At 41.1% G+C, this 20,749-nt stretch overlaps 1 protein-coding gene across 1 annotated transcript in view; it reads right to left on the bottom strand.

The window, feature by feature from the left end:
- The window catches only part of SND1 (staphylococcal nuclease and tudor domain containing 1), a 484,576-nt gene that overhangs the window by 96,526 nt on the left and 367,301 nt on the right, over positions 1-20,749 (bottom strand). The window contains exon 16 of the mRNA XM_036759444.1: positions 16,109-16,218. Coding sequence (XP_036615339.1) covers positions 16,109-16,218 — 110 coding nt within the window. The remainder of the gene's footprint in view (positions 1-16,108; positions 16,219-20,749) is intronic.

Here is a 20,749-nt window from a genome sequence, read left to right on the forward strand (position 1 = left end):
GGCATTGGAAAATTCCAGGTCTGTCAACTCTTCCCCATGCCAGATATCTGCTCTTTTCCTTTCTGGCCTGTCTCCTACTGTCCCTATCTCCAACTGGCTTTGCAATCTTTTCTAGAGGAAGCCCCCTTCACACATCATTCTTTCCCTGCCCCCAAAAGCTTTGCCTTCTCTTCCTATTCATTAGATCAGTATAAAAGAGACTGAATCTTACTCTGCCTGCATCACATTTATATCATTCATCTATGGAACTGACACAATCTCCAAGTACGACTTAGACCCCAAAAGAAAGATAGATGTGTGACTAAGGGCAAGTTCTCTAATACTAAGCTTCTTCAACTGCAAAAACAATCTTTGGCCTAGATAAGGTCTATGGCAGGGATCACAAATTCACTTTAGATTCAGAATTTTTCACCTTTCCAAGAAAGAAATGATAAAATAGAGGGAAAAGTTGTATGTTTCTACAAGGTGCTAGTTCTCCATCTGAGGTTGAGACCCAAGTTAGGGCCAACAGAAAGGTTCTGAAGGTATCCTTTGGAAAGGCTCAAAGAAAATGCTAAGCACAATTAGTCAAGGTAATGTATGGGACATTTACGTGGCAGGTAGAAGCCCCAATGTCTAGCTTTCCCTCCACCTCCTTCAGGCAAGTTCGTGTACTATATACACAGGCTAATCCTCTCTGGGGCAACCATGTATATACTGGGGGCCAAGTCCAAGGAGCCTCAAATTAAATTCTTATTGTTGTCTGCAAAAAATCCCTAGTGCTGCCTGGAGCTATATGCTACTCCTTTACAAGCTATGATTATGGTTAAACAAGAAAACAAATAAGTAAGAAGAGCTAAGTGCATGCCTCAACTGTTTTGTTTTTTACTTCCCAAATGCTATAAATCTTGCCCAGGATTTACTGAGCCCTGATCTAAGGTCCTTCTAGGTAAAAGAATTTATTATCTATAATGTGAGTGTGGCACACTGAAATCTAGGAGGAAGGAATAGACCATACTTTTTTTTTCTATTCATAATCAGATTAAAAAAAAAGTTTAGGCCTTGCACTGCACTGTCACTCACCAAAGAAAAAAATCATTACTTCTGTAGCTTGTAAAAAGAAGGAAGACATTTCTAGTTGGAATATATTTTCAAATTAATTGTTCTCATCTTAAACCAGATTCAATTCTTTATACCTCTGATAACATCTTCGCTAAAAATGGAGAACCAGAAGCCACTACAAATGGAAATTTGCATTCAGATATAGCAAGACTTGGGCCTCTTTGGCTGAAGGAAGATGGTCTCATTCTTTGGCTGTAGTGGGAAGGGGGACTATTTGCCATCTGTTGTACTAGTTACCTTCTCTGCAGCCTGGGCCCTGTTTGCAGTTTGCTGTAAATATTAGGAGCAAAGCCACCAACATTTCCCACCCACAGCAAGCTGAGAACCCTCTTACACCCTGCCTGCCAAGATGATGTTTGTAAGAAGATCCTATCCTATTTCAGGGATAGTGGGGAGTGGTTCCACTTCAGGAGGAGAATATTGAAAAGGTATCTTCTCCAATCTCTCACTATCCTCTTCTTTTGTATGATTAGAGACTAGAGAAGAGAAGAAAAAGAATGTTCAACAAAGCTAAGGATTTGCCAGAGCTGCCAGATTTTCTCCTAACCCTACCTATCTGGACATAACAGTTTATTAACGATTTCTGTGCAAAGAGCAACTGCCCTGCTGGTAGCTGCACATGTAATTAACTGGCTTCAGGGAAAGCTGGCCGCTTTCATCAGATCTGGTATCCATAGGCCCCAGAGCTACCTGACATGGACACTAAGCTTTTGAGATGGGATCTAGCTTTGCAAAGTGGAATCTTCCTTGGGGTAGAAAGAAGCATTCAAAATACTGTTATGAGCCTTACTAGTCACCCAGTAAATCCAAAGTGGTTATGGTAATGCTGCTAACAACAACAGCAGCCCACACAGATGACAGTATGCATCCAAGGACCATTATCTCAATCACGCCAACGAAAGTCAGCGTACTAGCCTCCGGTCTCCAGCGTTTACTTTGTCCTCTCAGGTAAGTGACTCCCCAGTGGGTGGAAGAAATGAACAGGTGAGCTTGGTTCCATTCTCAAAGTTCAAGGCAGTTAGCAATTTCTGGGATTTGGGCCATCATGCTACCAAACAACAAATTTAAGATCTAAAAAAAAGATAAGGGAGGGTGCAATGACTTGACTGAGCATGATGAAGACAAGTTATATGTTGATGTTTAAGAACCAGAACAACAACAAGAACCCGTGCTGGGTTGAATTGAACATTAATTTTTGGAGAATGTTCACTATTAGAAGCCCCTGAGGAAGACGCATTGGGTGGTCACAGGAAGAGGTGGAGGACATGTAGTACTTAATATAATGGCGAAGTATAGAGAGGTCTGTTATGAAATTGTGTATGAAGAAGATCCAGAATTTTAAAGGCAACTTGGGGTTGGAATCTCATACCCTAGGAATCTTTTCATTATCATGAATTTAGGGACTTTGGTGAGGGAAGTGAGGATGTTTGTACACATCAGATGAAACATTAAGAGTTCTCTCCTCTCATTGTTTACCTGGATAATATAAATTCCTCTTTTAAGTCTGTCAAGATCTCGGACAACATAAGGGTCTCCATGACATCAGGCCTAGGAGATCCCAAATTCTCCATTTCCTCTGGAAGGACCTCAAACCCAAGGCAGATGAAAGAAAATACTTACATACTCCTTAGCAAAAACTCAACTAGTTCACAGAGATCATAGACACTTCCAGTCATAAATCTATATTCATGTCTTGGAGAAACACAGGTAAAGAGAAGTAAAGTTTACTTCTGCCTAGAGAAATACAGAAGAAAGAAGTCTACAGAGGCAGGTAGCACTAATCATATGTTATACTCATGTTGTCTCAACATTAACTTCTTTCCAAGAACTCAGTTCACCTCATACTGAACTCTCAAACTCATATCAAAGAATATAGGCCACACAGCTATCACTTTTGGAACGAGCACCTTGCTTCTACCTGCAACTACTTGTCTCATCCTAATTTTGGTTCCAGCAGTCTCAGCACAAGATTCTTCTCATTGTTAGTATAGTATTTGGGGAATGGGGAGAACCTTGTCTGCACGTTAGCAACACAACTGTCAATGGGAAAGGTCACTGGTGGCTTGGTTGGAGTTGTATATTTTATGATAAATGGATTGGTACTGCCTGCCATTTTTTTGTACTGTCACTTTAATCAATAAGGGAAAAAGGTGAATTGCTATTGATCTATTCAACACCTCTCAACAACACTGTACAAATTACAAAAACACAACGGGGGAGGGAGAAAAAAACGAAAGAGAAAGGATAAATGAAAAAAGGTTAGTCCGTACTTTGATGCAGTATTTCCCTAGAGTTCTTCCTTGCTGTTACTGTGTGTGCGTGCATGTGTGTGTTTGTATGTGAATGTATAACCTGTTGATGCTGTAAATGGAGAAAAGTCTCAACTTTTCTTGGGAAAAGTGATACTGGTCCAATGTTTCTTTCTGTAAATACTTTAATAACACTTGAAATCTATCTGCTGGAGAGGATATGTTATGGTATGGTATGGTATGCTATCAGACTTTACATATAGCAAGCACATTTATGTTTTTACAACTAGTTGGGTTGAAGGAAGTGACTTAGAAGGAAGGGTAAATGAACTTTTCAGAAAGCAAAGAGAGGCATAAAGGAAGCTCTCCTAGCTTCCGTATTTTTGTAGGGGCAAATGCAGAATATCAGAAATAGTTGTCTACCTCTAGACAAGTGATACAGGAACCATAAGCTTCAGGGTCTCTGCAGGTACTAAGGAACCATAGTAGGGGCTACATCTCAGCAGACTTGTCTGCCCTATTAACTTTAAGCTTTCACTTCAAAATAACCTGACAAAGGAAGTAGCACAAATGATACTCCCATGGAGTGCTTTTTGGAGGCTTTTTTGCCTTTACCTCACACTCCAAGGTGATGCCTTTTTTGATATCTAGATCCTCTCCTTTGGTGGTGGCCTATACTCTTGATTTCATTATCCTCTCAAAGAGTTTATCTTTGTCTTTATCTCCCACCGTGGCCTAGGACCATCCCTTGGTAAATGTTTGTTGAACTGAAAACAGTGCTTACTATCTTATCTAATGCCTTGCCTTAATGAAGACCAGCATATATTTTCATTCACCTGAAGCCTATACTTGATTTTAATGAGCTAGGTCATTGTAGAATCTTGCTATCTTTGAGGTTGCTGTGATAAAAAGTCCCTTGTAGGTTCTTGGTTAAAAGGCCTGGTGGTTCAGAGGGAAAGGACAGGGAAAAAGAGTATAACATACTAGCCAGTAGTCCTAGAGGTGAAAAACTTGCTCTTTGTGAAAGATCTTGAAAAATTTGGGTGCCTTACTATGTTCAAATTTAATTCAACAAACATTTATTAAGCACTCTCTATGTGCAGAATACTGTGCCATGTGGTTGGTGAGATACCAAATTTAGGTCCGACATGATTGTTGCTTTCATCAAGCCTACGGTCTAGAAGTGGGACCTGATGCATACATAAATAATTATAGTACAAAATAATATGCTAGGAGTGAATCTGAGAAGTGAAAGCAAAGCACCATGTGAAGTCTAAAGTCTGAGGAGGGGGGATTTGGGAAGTCTTCTTGAGCAAGGTAGCATCTGAGTTCATCTTTAAAGGACCATTAGGTCCAGCTGTGGTGGCCCATGTCTGTAATCTTTGCTACCAGGGAGGCTGAGGCTAGAGGATTGCTTGAATTCAGAGCTGCAATCAGCTAAGTGGATTGGGTATCTGCACTAAGTCTGGCACTAATATGTTGCGTGGTCCCCCACCCTCAAGATAAGGGTGGGGAACAAGGCTATCTAAGGAGGGGAGGATAGGCCCAGGTCAGAACCCTTCTGTGTTGATCAGTACTGGGATCAGGCTAGTGAGATGCACTTTCTAGTCTGAGTAAGACAAGAGATATTTAGGGTTTCAATAGGCAAGTAACTAAGAAAGAGAAGCAGAAAAGGCTGTATTATCTGAGTAGTACAGTTCAACTTCAATTCAGTGCTCTGAGTATCCAGGTGCCTTACTATGGCTTAACTAATCCTGCCTATGAGACACCAAAGCCAGTGTCAGGGGTGGAGTCAAGAAGTTAAGGAAGAATGTGAAAGACAGGCTTTTCTTTTTAAAAAAACTAGACAAAAGGGATTAACCTCATTGGTGCCCACCCCAAGAGGGGAATAAGGATAGTCTTGCTCTTAGGCCCGGAGGAAAAAGGACATAGTTTTGTTAGCTCCAACTAGCATTCATTGGAAGCAACTCCTACCAGAGAATATTGGAAACATTCCTTGGACTACCTCTGGGATGTTGATAAAGGGAAAGCTGCTTAGCCACAGAACTTCCTCCAAGTCACATAGCCTACACACAGCTATATGTTCAGCTACTGGTAATCTGCCATTTAGTTTTGCTTTTCCATTGCTGGCAAAATACTTAGGATCTATTTGGGAACCCCAATGCCTCTACTTCTCCTAAGACCGGAACCTATTTAATTCACTCCTGCTTTCTCACGGCAGGGCAGGTTTCAGTCAGTCAATAAACATTTATTAGGTGTCTACTAAGTGCTAGGCACTGTGCGGAAGCACTGGGGATAAAAACAAAGGCAAAAGATAGTTCCTGCTCTCAAGAGGCTCACATTCTAATGAGGAAGACAACATGTACAAACAAGCTGTAGAGAGTACAAACTGGAAATAATCACGGACTGTAAAAATGATTGTAAAGGGCTAAGAACCTGATACAGTATTTTAATTCTGAAATCAGTATTGACACTGCTCTCCTGTTTTCTGTGTCTCTATCAAAGTACCTGAAGGGCCAAGATATTTAGCAAAATACAAGTTACAAATCTGCTGATCTAACGGTAGTGGAAATGCTGATTAGTAGGAGGAAGTTGCTAAGTGCACCCTGGGCATTTGGAAATGGCTAAGTCTGCAGCCAAGTAAGCTGATGAAGGATTAAGACCTAACAGGACTACACCATGAGCTCAGATAGCAAGAATGACAAAACAAAACAGAACAACAACCACCACCAAAAAACCCACACATCCCCTCACTAAGATAGGAAGTGCATGACTATATACCATGAGTTGAGGTGCAACTAAGTAAGGGGCCCCTTCTATAAGGAAGAGTATAATTTTGAAGTGGCCCCATTCTAAATGGTAGCAGATGGCCAGGCCAAAAATCCATATTCAGTCAGCAGTAATGTACTATTTGTTGCATTTCCTCATATAAAGTTACTACATTGTCATAAAAAATTTAAAGTTGGTAGTTTTACAATTAAAAAATAAGATAAGAGACAACAGTCTTACATTCTATCCATGCATCAGAGACTTCTGATGAGCTACAGATAATGTAGACACCAGACAGGCTCCCCTAGATCAGTGATATCAAAATCGAATAGAAATAGGGGCCACTAATTCATACATATGGATCCTTGTAGGCCACATGTTGAATGAATTTTAAAATGTAGTGCTATTTATATATTCTTATTTATTTTGTTAAACATTTCTCAATTACATTTTAATCTGGTTTGGGTTATACTTGGGAGTGTTGTAGACTGTGTTTGACACCTCTGCCTCAGAAACTTTCTTCCATTACAATTAATCTACCTCCAATCTTTACATTAAGAAGATTTCACTGGAATAGCAGAGCTTGTTCTCAATCCTATTCCAGAAACTTATAACATTTGGTAACAAATCATCAGTCATTTTATTTTATCAGACTCCATTTAAGGTCAGCTGAACAGAAACTGTCACTGATGGAAAGAAATAGGGGAAGTTCACTAGTACAGCCTGACCAATTCTGCAACAGACAGGTTCTTTCTCCTCCTCCTCAGGTTCTTTGTGATTGATATAATGGGAGAGAAAGCAGATGGCAGCATTAAGGTCAGTCTGCCATCCAGAACAGACTCATGTCTGTGTTGTCAGTGGAGATCTCACTCACCAAAACAGAGATGTTAGTTTTAATTAGATAGATCAGAGCTCATATAAATTCACACATTTTCCTATTTCTTTACTAGGATGTTCAAATAACCCATCTGATGTTTAACAGGATTTGGGTTAAAAAATAATTATCATGTCACACAACACTGGGGAAAAATGCTGATGTACAGAGAAGGGACTCATTAAGCAAGGCTAACTAGAGATGGTAGGGAGAGGGGACACAGTTGGAAAGGCAGAATAATTCTACAAAAGATCATAAAGACTAGAAGTATGCCAGAATGCAATGTCGATTACAACTAGTAGAACACATCAGTCTTGGTCAGGAATGTCAAGACCACTATGGAGAGCCTTCAAATGGCTTTGACACTGACCTCTTAAGGAATAGGATTCTTTTGATGTCACACTCAAGGAATAGTTAAATAGCCATTTTTAGTTCTGGGGATAAGTATGGTGACCTGGGAGATGTTCATTGTGAAGATAACAGTGGCTTATAAATTGCTCCAAGGCAAGATATCAACATGATAGGAAACATTTTTCAACTTATTCTTCTATCTAAGAAATAAAATTCTAACTGAACAATGAAGTTACTAGTGTGTTAGCCCTATGTAACATTGAGAATTGGGTTCCTTTTCACTTGGAAATGCTGAATGGAGGATTGAAAATATGGATGATCAAAGATGAAAAAGAGATCAGAGGCAGATGCTGAGAGTACATAAATGAAAACAAGTGGAATCCAACTCTGCAAACCTCAGTCCAGCCCATCCTGTGGGGGTATCAAGCAGTCTCTCCATAACTGCTTCTTGTTGGGAGAATCATTTGTTCTGGGACATACATGATCAATGTATCACAGCAAGAGGGGCTATGGATCTCTAGGTAACTGCCTTCCTCTGGAGAGGTTTCACAATGAACATTAGCTCATGTCAGACAGGATGTCATTGTCAAATATTATGAGTAGCACAGGTTCTTTTTGCCTAGTTCGAAAAAATCTGAAGAATTTTCATAGGTTGTTTTGTAATGAAAATATGGTGGATGATATGGTAAATGTATTTCCTAATAAAAATATCTGGAAATGGCTCCATGTATCTTCCCCTCTCACCCCTTAATTTTGATAGAAATCAGGTTAAGCTCTGTAGGCTATTCTAGTGTAAACCAGAGGGGCTGGTTTATTTAAATGCCCTGGTGTTTTACTACTCACTCAAAAGTGAGACCCTGAAAACGCCTTAGCCTAAAAGGGCCAGGGTCTCTCACTGCATTCTGGACCATCTCCAGTCATCCTGGTGAATATCAGGCCATTGGACCCAGATGGCTCAGGAGGAGAAAGTGAGGCTGGTGACCTTGCACAGCCCTCCCTCACTCAAATCCAAGTCAACTGCAAGTCATGTCATCATTTCCCTGATGTCATGGTCCTCTTCAAAAACGAAGGATGAACACAACCTGTGAGTAGTCTGAGCTGCCTGAATGGGGACCCAGCTAGTTGGGTAACTCAGCTCGACCTCTCCCTTTCCTCTCCAAAGGGAGGTAAATTTTGATCATCAGAAGGGATTAGTCCCTGTGCTACAGGTTGTTGTTAGGGATGGCCCCTTTAATGAGAAAAAAGAGAAAGAAAAAAAATCAAACTGGGAGGGGAAGACCCTCAGGGTTAATAGTGGAAAGAGAAACAGTTACCATTGACATTCACTCTGAGCCAGGAGGAACCAAAATATAGCCCCATTAAAGGGGCCATCTCTAACAACAACCTGTAGCACAGGGACTAATCCTCTTCAGAAGTAAAGACAGGGCAGTAAGAAAGTTTAAGTGCAGTTGATATAGTTGATATAGTTAAATCTGGTATACTGTATCTGTTTTAGAAAAAACTGAGTCACTGATTTGACAGAAAAGCATTGAGGAAGAAAGTGATGGCAAGTTTGAAATAGCAGCTTCCCATAAGTAAACACGGGATGTTTCTGCTGAAAAAAGTTTCTTTCCTTATGTAGGATTTCCACCAGGTACACAGGAGTTCAAACCTGTCCCAGTCCCTAGACTATGACCTACTATGTCATCTTTCCTGGCCCCAAAGTGGCACCTCAGCCCCTGGAGGCAGTGAGGCTTGTCACTCCAATACCAGTTTGACTGCATGACATAATTACAGGTAACAGGAGCCTGGCCAAACCAATGAAAAATTAGGCCCAGCAGCTATTTCAGAAGAATAGATGCAATTCTATGCTCCATTGCCTATGAAAGCTGCAAACAGAAGGGGAAAATAGACAACTGAGCTCTGGCTGTAGTGTCTAAAAGTGGAACCTCACTGGAGCCAGGATACTTGAGATTGTTTGGAGGTGATCCTAAATCTAAGATCTGATGATCAACGGGAAATAGTAAAAACCAGCAGGAGGAGGCATGACAACTTAGAAGGAAGGAAAACCCCATGTCCTTTTCTTTTATCCAATCTGGCTGAAAATAGATATTGTCTTCATTGTAACACCATTTGGTTTTGACTAATCAACGAAATCTGAATCTTCTTTTGATTGGGATTTAAAATATGACTTGGAACTCTGAATAACTGCAATGGTTTAATGTTATCAGAAGATGGGCGACAGAAGAGATATGGTAAACCTAACCACTCTCTCCTGCTCCCCCTCCCCACCAAAGTGAAAAGAGTCAAAAAAATCAAACAAACCCTCATCTAATCTTAACAGACAAGGAAAGTATAGAATATACAAACAATACACATGTCCATATAATGTTTGGAGTGAAGGAGCTCTAGTAATAGAGAATACTGTCAATTAGTTCTAGAGATTTGCTCTGATTTACAATCAGTTTCCACTGCCATGGCACAGTTCTTTTCCTTTTCCAGAAAAAGATGACATCTGAGAAGAGATTAAAAGATGGTTAAAAGAGAAACTATCTTTGTGGGTAAAATATCCCTTGCCATGAAGTATGAGTGCCATAAGGATTGGAGGGAGGAAGAGAGAACAGGGGAATCATCCTCTGGGGGGAAAGACTTAGTGTGAACAAAGCTGCTATCTTCCAATATTTGAGGCACTCAGGTGAAAGGGTAACTAGGTTTATCCTGATTACCTCTACCTGGGCAGAAAGAGGCCCAATGGGTAGATATTACAGGAAAAAAAGAACTCAACTTGTTATAATGGAAGAACTTCCTAATGTTTGGAGCACAGAAAGCTCCTAAAGATAACAGTCACAGGTGGGTGGTAATTGAGGGGATTCTAGCAGAAGCCGGACCACTATTTAGGAATTTACATTCTTCAGGTAGGGAATGGACCAGATGAACTATGAGGTCCCTTCCAGCTCTAAAATTTTAATTCATCTAAAAGGTGACTTCTTTATTGGCATCTACTCAAAGGAAACCGCCTTCAAAACTGCAAGCAAATTACTAGAACACAGAGGCCAGTGGAGGTTTAACAGATTACTGGGGGAAGATATAGAGGGAATAGGAATGTGTTTGGTTGCATGACCAATTATTCTTAGAATAAGGGAGGTGAGTAGAAAGCTAAACAAAATTTGTAATTGCCCTTTGACATGAGGAGGAGGACAGGTGGCATTTGAAATTCAGTGAGAAAGTGTAATTCTATTAAATAACAAAAGAAAATCATTGGGTAGGCTGAATGATTTTCCAGAAAAATATCTCTAGTTCAATTAGTGTTACTCAGAGTTACACCAAGATCAATGTCTTTACTCCTTCTATAAAACCTTCCTTTAAGAAACAATACATTTTTTAGACCTTAACCATAACGTAAGCTGTATTTAACCTTGTGGATTCTCCTGCAGTCTTCATGGTCTGGATTTGTTGGTGAAACTTTGCTTCCAATCCTCTACTCCTCGACTGCACAGAGGCCCTCATATATCCTTGAGGCTGCAAGTTGCCTTTGGTGAGGGGAGAGCGGAAGCAGACAGACAAAGGGAGGAGAGAAAGATTCAGATTCATTTAAAATTGTTCAGACTACCATAACTTATCTAGAATGGTGATGGGTCTAACATGACGGAGATTGAAACTGCCCTTTTTTCTTTCTTCTCTCATTCTTCCATCCAACCTAACCCTGTATCAACTCCCATTGCTGGCTTATGCATTCCCTGAGGACATAAACTTCATCTTCTTCAGTAATTCATAATGTTAATTTTTGTTTTTAAGAAGGAGGAAGTGATGGTGGTGGAGGGAAAAAGGTATGCAGAAAAGTACACACTGGCAGCTGCAGCATGCAGTCCCAGCTCCCCAGGGTGACTTCTTCTCTTTCAATGCTAGCAGGAAAAAGGGAAATAGGTCAGAGCAGCAGCTCTGATTGTGTGCTATGGCTAGACAGCATGAGCCCACTGTTATCCACGAAGCAGCAATGAATGATTTCTGAGAGCCTAGAAATGCTTAGAGGTTAGGGGGAAGGCCTTGGTGGCCACTGATTTCAATAAGGAAGGTTCTCTATATTTTCTACAGACAGGGTACTCACCAGCCTGTAAATGGGAAGAATGGGAAAACCATGGTCTTACTCCCTTACGATAATTCCTTAACTACTTTCTATGTAGTTAAGACTTTCTTAACACTAAACATTGTGTTGCATACAGAGTAAATAGTCAATAAATATCTGCTGATTGGTTAGCTGCCTAGCAAGAAGATGCCCAAAGGTCTCACAAACTATTGCTGTACTGTTCACCAGAATGGCCCCAAGAGGAAGGGAAGGGTTTAGCCTTAGTAACCTAATGGGACAATGAAGTAAGGACAAATCACTTACCCAAGGCCCTGGAATAAATGGAGTGAGGAAACCCAGTTTTTGTTTCTAGTCTGGTTTACAGTACAGGAACTATGGGACCTTAGGTTGTTATTGCTGAGGAGATGCAACTAACTAACACAAACCTTCACCTGGGAACTAAAATCAGATTAATGAGTCCTTTGATGGATACTGGGTAGAGGGAGTAGCTCTGTGCCTGGGACAAGAACATGGGACCAATGTCACATGATGCTCACTGTTCAAAGCCAGAGCAATAACCCCATCCATGATCCCTGATGGGAGTACTTATGTGTCAATGACAAGGGATATGAGCAAGAAGCCAGTCAGCTAATTCCTAGTCCAATGCTTCGGTAAGCTTGTAGCCACTTCTCCCTGAGCCTGTATTCCATATATGAACTGTCCTACAAGAGAATGTTTGGAGCAAGAATCTTTACTTCAAATCATTTCCTGCCAAAGATAGGTAAGTATTAGGGGCTTTAAGTAGTATTTGGCTCATTAATTCTTGGAATCAAGGTTACAAACAGACTTATCTTGGTTAAGGTACCTCAGCTGAGGTATCTAAATTATTACTTTTCTTGACTTGGTACCATTGGCACTCAAGACATTTGGAAATAAGTGATAAAACCCTGTTACAGAATGGCAATCTCAGGCTGCCAACAGGAAAAAAGGCCACCAAGATCGGATTTCTGAAGGGAAGCATATTAAAAAAAAGAGAAATGGGTAAAAACTGAGTCCTTAAGCTCTCAAAGATAGGAGAAGAAAGCAGTGCTCAGTGTCAACTTGTGCCAAGTAAAAGACCTTTTGGGGGAGTGAAGATGATAGCTCTCAACATGATGATGGCTGCCAGGAACCTGAACCCAACCTCTGACAATGTAGAGAAAGGGCTGTGTGTGACACTGAATGCTCCACAAAGGTCTTTGGGACAGGATGGAAAAACTCCAGACAAACTAGATTAGAATGGCAGAGAAAAGTTACCATTAAGGAACAGACTGCTAGGTGTTCCAGCACCTGGGTAATCTAAGTAGCAATTTATGGAAGAGTGTCTGCCCATTTCTATTCCCAACCAAATTGCCAGGTTACTAGTCATTTTTTCCTGAGAAGGACTCCCATTCTATAGGCAATGTACATTACATAATTCCAGCCCCATCCTTCTATTCTCTCTATCTTGAAGGCAGACATGGTAAATAGAAAATTGGCCTCAGAGCCAGGAAGATAGGTTTAAGTCTTGCCTCTGACACACACTGGTTATGTGATCCTGGGCAAGTCACTAACCTCTTAGTTTTTCAGACAACTCTTTAAGACTCTAAGCTACAAAGCAGGTGTCAACCTACAATGGAAGAAGTTTCCTACAGTGAAATCAGAAGTCCAGTGCATAACTCGATTGCTATTTCTTCTTAAGCTTACTGGGCCCTTAGTCCACCTTATTCCATCTCTGCCCCAGAGATATCTGGGGTCACACTTCAGTACTCTCAAAATGCTCTGGGGGAGCTGACAAGGTGTGACCAGAAAAAAAAATGAAGGAGGCAGGAAAGAATGTCTTGGGGAAGGAGAGATGGAAGGCTTAGTTGAGTCGAGGAGAGCAGAATCTTTTCACATCTAGTTATCAGCTGATCTGGGTACAGTATGGTGCTTACGAGCAATGACTGCAAGAACAACACAGAACGATCTCTGGAGAGTCAACAAAGCCAAGAGGACGCTGCTTTGCCCCATCCTTGGAGATTTGCAGGTAAGCATGATTCTGGGGCAAGGGGACTAATGATACAGATTGTTTTGAAGCATCCATCAAGTTATTTAATAGGTTTGTATCTAGAGACTGGGGAAGAAGTATCTACAGAGGTCATCCCATGGCAAGTGTCACCCTTTTCCTTGCTTCAGAGGGGCAGAAGAAAGTCAAGGTGACAGGACATCTGGGCGAAGGCTAGGTCTTCTTCTTTCCCTTGTTCTGGAATTCCTTTAAGTCTCTAGACACAGCTTTGATACTTGTAATTACTGAAGAATATGAATTCCTCACCCAATACTACTCAGGAGAAATTTTTTTATATGAAACTTTTTAATATATAGAAGCTGCTCTTTATTACGGCAAAGTTTCTGTGCTGTAAACTCCATCAATTTGTTCCCTAAGATCCAGGGCCTCACTGCCTTTCTTTTGAGCTATTTAGGCTGGGAAATCTCTAAAATTGATGAGAAAGGTTCTCCCACTGAAATGTCCATCAAGGCTAAGAAAGATTGAGCCCTGCTTGTTGGGAGCTATGCAGGGCGGGATGGGTGGGTGAAAGCAGATAAAAATCAACTTTTGGTTTGTTTAGTGTTTTTTCTCAAACTCACTGTCAGTCAGCAACCACAGTGAAACTGATGAGGACTATTACCATCAGTTTAAGGAACAAGCAAGTATATCAAGACAGTTCTTGAAAAGACAAAGGAAAAGGGCCCCAGTTACTCATTCCCTTCTGAAGGGAACATTCTCCTAAAATGGGACAACACCCTTACAACCCACTACTGACCTTGTGTGGTGCTAGGTGCCACTGGTAGGCCCCAACCACAGTAAGAGATAGAAGAAAAAAAGGGAAAAGCCTCTGGTGCCACCTTGTAGCACCTGCAACCAGAAGTTCCCTACCTTTGTCCATGAAACATGGAAAATTGTGTGGAGTTCTTCTCTGGCTTGTCCATAACGCAAGTGCAGTCTGCAGACATGAGAGTAGCTCATCTCTGCCACATATCCCAACAGGACAGTTTTGTTGTATGCTAGCTAAAGACCTTAGGTAGTCATGGAGAAATTCTGCAATCTTTCTTCCTACTAATGAATCTGTGCTATTCTAGAATAAAAATGACCTCCTAACAAACTGGAGTTCTTAGAACACTTCCTTAGAAGGGGGATACACTAAATGAATACAAACTCATCTTGGAGTCCCTAATGATGATATAGGAAAGCCTATGAATCTTGACTGGCAGCATGATGATTTTATTTTACAAGGTAAAATTAATCCTAATATGTAACTTTCTTCCAAAGGCACTGGAGTACTCATATATAATTTTATTGGGTAGATAGTTAGGAAAATTAAAACAAGAAACTGATAAGTGATTCCCTAACAGTCTGTAGTTAACAACTATAACTGAAACCGGTGGCCACTGACAAATAGTACAAAGAACATTCCACTGTAGTTCTCACACCCACAATGTACTCTGACTTTTTCAGAGAACAAGCACTGGATAAATTCCAAGAGACTGATCCATGAAATTACAGCAATACCTATGACTCCAGGTTCAGTGCTCGAGTTTTCCTAAACCCAATGTCTAGATAAACACTTGCCTCTTAGATCAGTCTTATCACACTCATACTTTGTAGGTTCTTTTAAAAATGGAGGCCAAGTGGAGGGTTTTAGCAGCAATAAATAGGTATTTGCATTATTTAGCACCCTACACTAGTTTACCCCTTCTAGTTTACTGCCAAGAGTCTGTTCACATGCAAAAGCAATAATGAAGTAACAAAAATTGCATGACCTCTTTTTAACTAACTTCATTCTGGCTTGGAGTTCAGACCCTTTATTCCCAGAGGCACAGGCAAACTCTGGAATAAAGTTAAGTACCTTTATTCTATTCTAAACACATATCATAAGCATCTACAGAATTCTAAGAAAGGGATGTCTTGATCACACCTCAAGCTAACATCCAGAGGAAGCACTTCGGAATTGCAGGAAGGGTTGATGGTCCCCTATGAGGCAGACTAGAAGGGAAATGAAAGAGAAGGTGGCTCTGAACACCACGTTCTTGAACCTAAATCACTCCCTAACCCTTCCTACCCCCTGCATTGCCAGCAAGGACACTGGCTGCCAACATAGCCCTAGGAAGGTGAAGGATCAGCTGTCTAGGACTTGAGAAAAATCAGTAAAGGAGATGCCCATAGCAGTTGAGAATATAACTCCTGCCTGAAAGAGCCTGCCTAACAGGCAGAAACAGAAATACAATTAAATTAAGTCAGAAAACCCGCTACAGAAAATGCAATTACTCAAAGATACAAATAAATGTTCAAAGAAAATTGGACCCTGACAGGGTTAGTCAAGCTTCTAAATTCAGCTAGAGGCAGGTGGGCCCAGCTAATAAGCCAAGAAAGAGTGTTGCTGAGCCCTGGGTTTACTGCATTAAGATCTTGGCTGTGCTTGGGAGGGCTTAGAGCTCTCAAGCGATTTTGTAACTTCCCAACTTGATGATGGCCAGGAGGAGCTTAGAAAGACCTCAAAGCAGAGAGAATGAAGGAGATTCCCATGGAAAGGGAACTGATTTCCAACATACAGGATGGCAAATCTGGGCAGCGAGTGTCATGGTCTTCTAGGATTGGACTCACTTTGAACAACATGGCAGAAAAGTATTTGTTATGACCTGGCTTCTTGGCCAGGAGTTGCCTACCTCTCGCTGTAGCACCAACTCCTTGGTGAAGAGTGTTGCTTCCTCACTGTAGGGCTCTCTCTCCTGTACTAGGCCAGGGAGGTTCCGGGCTCCACGGGGACATTCGATGCCTGGGGCAGGAAAAAGCACAGTGAGAAGAAGTCAGTTTCCCAATAGAACCTTAAGGAATGTTGCCCAGTAGATAATCTATCCTTATAATGACAAATGCCTTTGTATGACACACGGCTAAGCTCTATTCATAGGACCATGGAATTACTATTCCATAGGAGTTAAATATTGCCATCTTCATCCCAAATCAGTTTCTCCTTCTTTTATTTCTTTTTATGTCAGTGATGACATCATTTTCAGGAGATCTCAAAACTGTCTCCCCTATTGTCTCTCCCCTAGGTTCTACTCAATTATCCAGACACCGGCAAAGTGCTAGCTACTGATTCTTCATTTCTGATGTATATTGAGTATGATCTTTCCTTTCAGTTCTCACAGACATCACTCTAGTTCTATTATCTTATGGCTAGACTAACTCAATAGCTTACAAGCCTCCAGTCTCTCCCTCTTACAATCTCTCCTGTACTTTGTTGCCAGATTAATCTTCCTCAAGCACTGCTTTCATCATGTCACTTCCCTGCTCAGAAACTATCAACCATCCTGCCCTTGGCTTAAGTCTTTATTCTTTGGCCTGGGTAGCACAACTTACCTTTCCAACCTTGACTCCAACTACTCTTTCATGAGCTAAGCAAATGAATGACTCACACACTCTAGAATGTTCTTTGCATATTCCTATCATGCTGACTTTGTTCACAGTCTGCCATAATAAGAAGTGCTCTATTGCTTCTCTTCACTTATCAAAACCCTACTCATCCTTTAGCGGGGATCTTTAATTTGTCATCCTCCATTGGGTTACGTAAAGTCTTCCCGTCCTTTCAACTCTTGCCAGACTTACTATTTTTACCACTCATTATAGGAAACTTTTGATGATATGTTTTTGTATATATGTCTTGTTCACCCAAGCTCCCTGAGGATGAAGAAACTTTTTGTTTCCCACCCCTTCAGCATTGAGTGTAACATTCTGCACATGTAGGTACTCAATAAATATTTGTTGACTGAATTAATTGCTTCCTTGATTCATTTAGTCTACAAATATTGTCACCCAACAGGACCTGCAGGTTTGATGCACACTTTACAAATTTAAATCCCATCACTCGAGTACAGTTGCATGGTCTAAGAACTCAAGGATAAAGCTGAATTTAGGCAGAACTTTAGGCGAAAAGAAGGATTTGTCAGCTTCAGGAGATGGCATATCAATTAGAGAAAGGCTATTGTGGCAACTGAATATAATGGAATTATGACGCCATAAGAAATGACAAATACAGGGATTTCAAAAAAGGGGAAGACATATTGTCTGATGAAGAGAGAAGCAGAACCAGGAAAACAATATACGCAATTGTCAGCAATATAAACTGAAAGAACACTAAAACAAAATTGAAACAAAACGGTGTAATTATAACATCCAAACTTGGCCCCAGAAAATATATTAGAAAATGCACCTCCTCCTTTTGCTGGAGAGGTGGGGATCTATGGGTGTGGAGTGTTTGGTATGCTGACAGACATGGTGGATGTCAGTTGGTTTGGCTGAATTGTTTTAAAAAAAAACTGTTTCAAGAGAAAGCTTGCTTAGTAGGGGGAAAGACATTTAGAGATGAAAGTAATGTAAAAACCAAAATGCATCAAGGAAAAGAAATGAAAAAATGGTCTGAAAAATGAAGGGAATGGAACTCCAAAGACAAAGGAAGATGAATTTTTCTCTTGTGCCTCTGGTCCAATTTTGACTTCTTCATTTGCACTGACAGGGAACTGGGAAGTACTAACCTTTATTTAAGTACCAAGTCATAGGGAAATGGTTAGAAGCCAAGGGCTGTGGATTCTATCACCCTAACACTTCTAGCAGCCATCCCCTTTTATTCACTTGCATGACTCCATCAATAATCCAGGCCTTCATCACCTGGGCTATCTTAAGAACCTCCTAAATGGACTTCCTGTCTCAAATATTTCTCTTCTCCGCACAAATGCCAAAGTGACATTCCCAAAGCAAGTTGTGACCAGATCACTCTCTTGCTCAAAAATCTCCAGTGGCTCCTTATTGCCCCTAGGATTAAATACTACCTTCTATTTGGTTAAAACCTTTCAAAATCTTGCAAGCCACGTCAAATTCCTGTTTCTGTGTTTTGGCCAAGTTGCTCCTCCTGCCTCCCCCTTCTAATATCTGTGCTTGCACTCCTCTCTCTCCTCTGCCTCTCAGAAGTCTAAACTTCTTCCAGAGCTTAGCTGAAATGCTAGCATCTATGAGGCCTTTTTGGATTCCCTAATCCCAGTTGCTAATGTTTCCCAAAATTACTATGCACATCTAATCAAACATAAGATCCTTGAGGGCAAAGCTGTTCTGGTTTTGTCTTTGTCCAATGTACACATAAAAAGCACCTAACAAATTCTTATTATATCAATGAATGATACGGAGGTGGGGGTGAAGAGCAAGGGAGGAGGGGTAGGCCTCCTATAGTACTCAACAACTTCTTGGGAACTACTTGGAGGCGGGCATGCTCCATTTATCTGAGAAAGCCAGGTGAGTACCCAAGTCACTGACAGCTCCGTATTTCCATGATCACAAAGCCCATGGAAAAAAGAATGCATTATATCCCTCTCCGGTTCTCAGGAAGAGGTGATAGAGGGCAGGGCTTCCTTTCTCAGCCTCAGTGCCCCTCAAAGGGAAGAATCTAAATTAAGCACAAGTACCAGGTAACAAGTACAACAGTCAGAAGAAAGGAAAGTAGTGGGGACAGCTTCAGGTGGAAGCATGATCTGTCCAACCGTACAAGCGGTGGGTCCAAGGACTGTTAAGACACCAATCATAGTGATGTGTGGAAAGCAGAGCTCATCTGAGTGGCATCATTCCCAAACAGGGAAGGCCTAGGACAGTGAGGGAGAGAGATACATTAGGAACAAGCCTATTTCTACAAAAGTCATTTAAAAGTCAAAAAACTGTCAGAGACAGTGCCTGAGATTAGTCTAGGACAGGAGGGACTACTGTATTGAAAAAGAAAACAGTCCGTGATTTTCACAGCAGTACCTGCCAAAAGGAATATTGATGTATACATGTCTGCAAACCAAGTGAGATCAAAAGAATCCATCAGAATGGTGTAGGCAATCCAATAAAAACAATGTCATATATAAATTACTATAAAAGTAAAAATAACTTCTTTGAAACAGCTATTCGACTAATTTTTGAATCTTATATAATGCACTGTCAGTTGTTCTAATAGTGTTCTGAGATGGGTGGTGATACAATGACTAGATGGGGTGCCAGGTGTGGTCTGGGGACTAGTTCTGGACCACATACCAGGGATACAATGGATCTGAGAACAGATGAGATCAGAAGAAACATTTTTTCTTCCATATGACTACCTGGTACCATGAGGTTGGCTGAATCTGGGTATCTCTGCAAGCCTTTACTGCCATCTGAACACTAAAGAGAAGTCAGGATGTAAAAGGGCTTTAGCAATGATCCTTGGCACTTGAGTGAGAATATCGGGAGAATGAAACTACTAAAGAGAATGGGGTTCAGGGTAGTCATTGAATCTATATGAAAATTCATTCCAACAAACTTCATTAGGTGAGAGAAACAAGCCTGATCTAAGACATCTGCTACTTGAGCAAGATCTAACTACTCAAATATAAGTGCAGATGGCTACTGGTACATAACCATATCGCCTCTGGGAGAACTCTTAAAGGCAGAGCTGTGCCCTTGTCTTTCTTCTCCCTACCCCCACCCAAGCTCTAAGTCAGTAGGGAGCCAACTAGGCTGCCTGCCTTCTCCTGTTTAACATGCAGCAAGGGAGCATGCATCAGAAAGCATCTACACCTGAGGCACAGCCACAGAAAACAAACACCACAAGCTGACAGGAGACACAAAACAATTCCAGAGGAGCCAAAACACAAACTTTCACCTAATTCTGAGTCGCTGCAGGGGAGTTTCCCTGGAACTGTCAGGCAGGTAAGAAAAAAAAGGAAGGAAAGCAGAAATGCACATGAATGTAAGTCTGTTTTCCAACTATCCTTTTTTCCTCTTAGCTGGACCTTGTTTTTCACTGCCTCGGTTCTTCCAGTGCAGTAACACCAGGGCCAGTCGAATCAGCTACTAACCTAACTTTCTTGCCAGTCACAATCTGTCCTATCCCTAAGAATGCAAAGGAGTCTGAGTCAGCTTCTGGAGACCACAGACACAAGTGACACGAGGGAAGGAGCCTGCTAGGTGACAGACAACTGACAAAATGAGAACGGGATTCTTCCGAATTTTCTAAAATCCAAGGCCAAGAGCCAGGAAATACACAGTTGCTTGCCCTGCTGAAAATCAGGCAGAGCCACATGTTAACAGCAGGTGAAGTTTCCTTGAATCCTCCCTTCACAGCTGTAGAACTAAATCACTCAGGAAAATTCAGGCCACTTCCTCACCATCCCTACAGTAGTGAATGAAAGACTGTGCTCAAGTCCCTGGTGAGATGCCTGTTAGCAATCAGTGGAATTTAAGAAAGAAAGAAAAGAAAAATCACTGGGATGAAAGGAGAGAAAGCTGGGTTCTCAGTAAGGGAA

The sequence above is a fragment of the Trichosurus vulpecula genome, chromosome 5 (assembly GCF_011100635.1).
Source record: "Trichosurus vulpecula isolate mTriVul1 chromosome 5, mTriVul1.pri, whole genome shotgun sequence".
Taxonomy (NCBI): Eukaryota; Metazoa; Chordata; class Mammalia; order Diprotodontia; family Phalangeridae; genus Trichosurus; species Trichosurus vulpecula.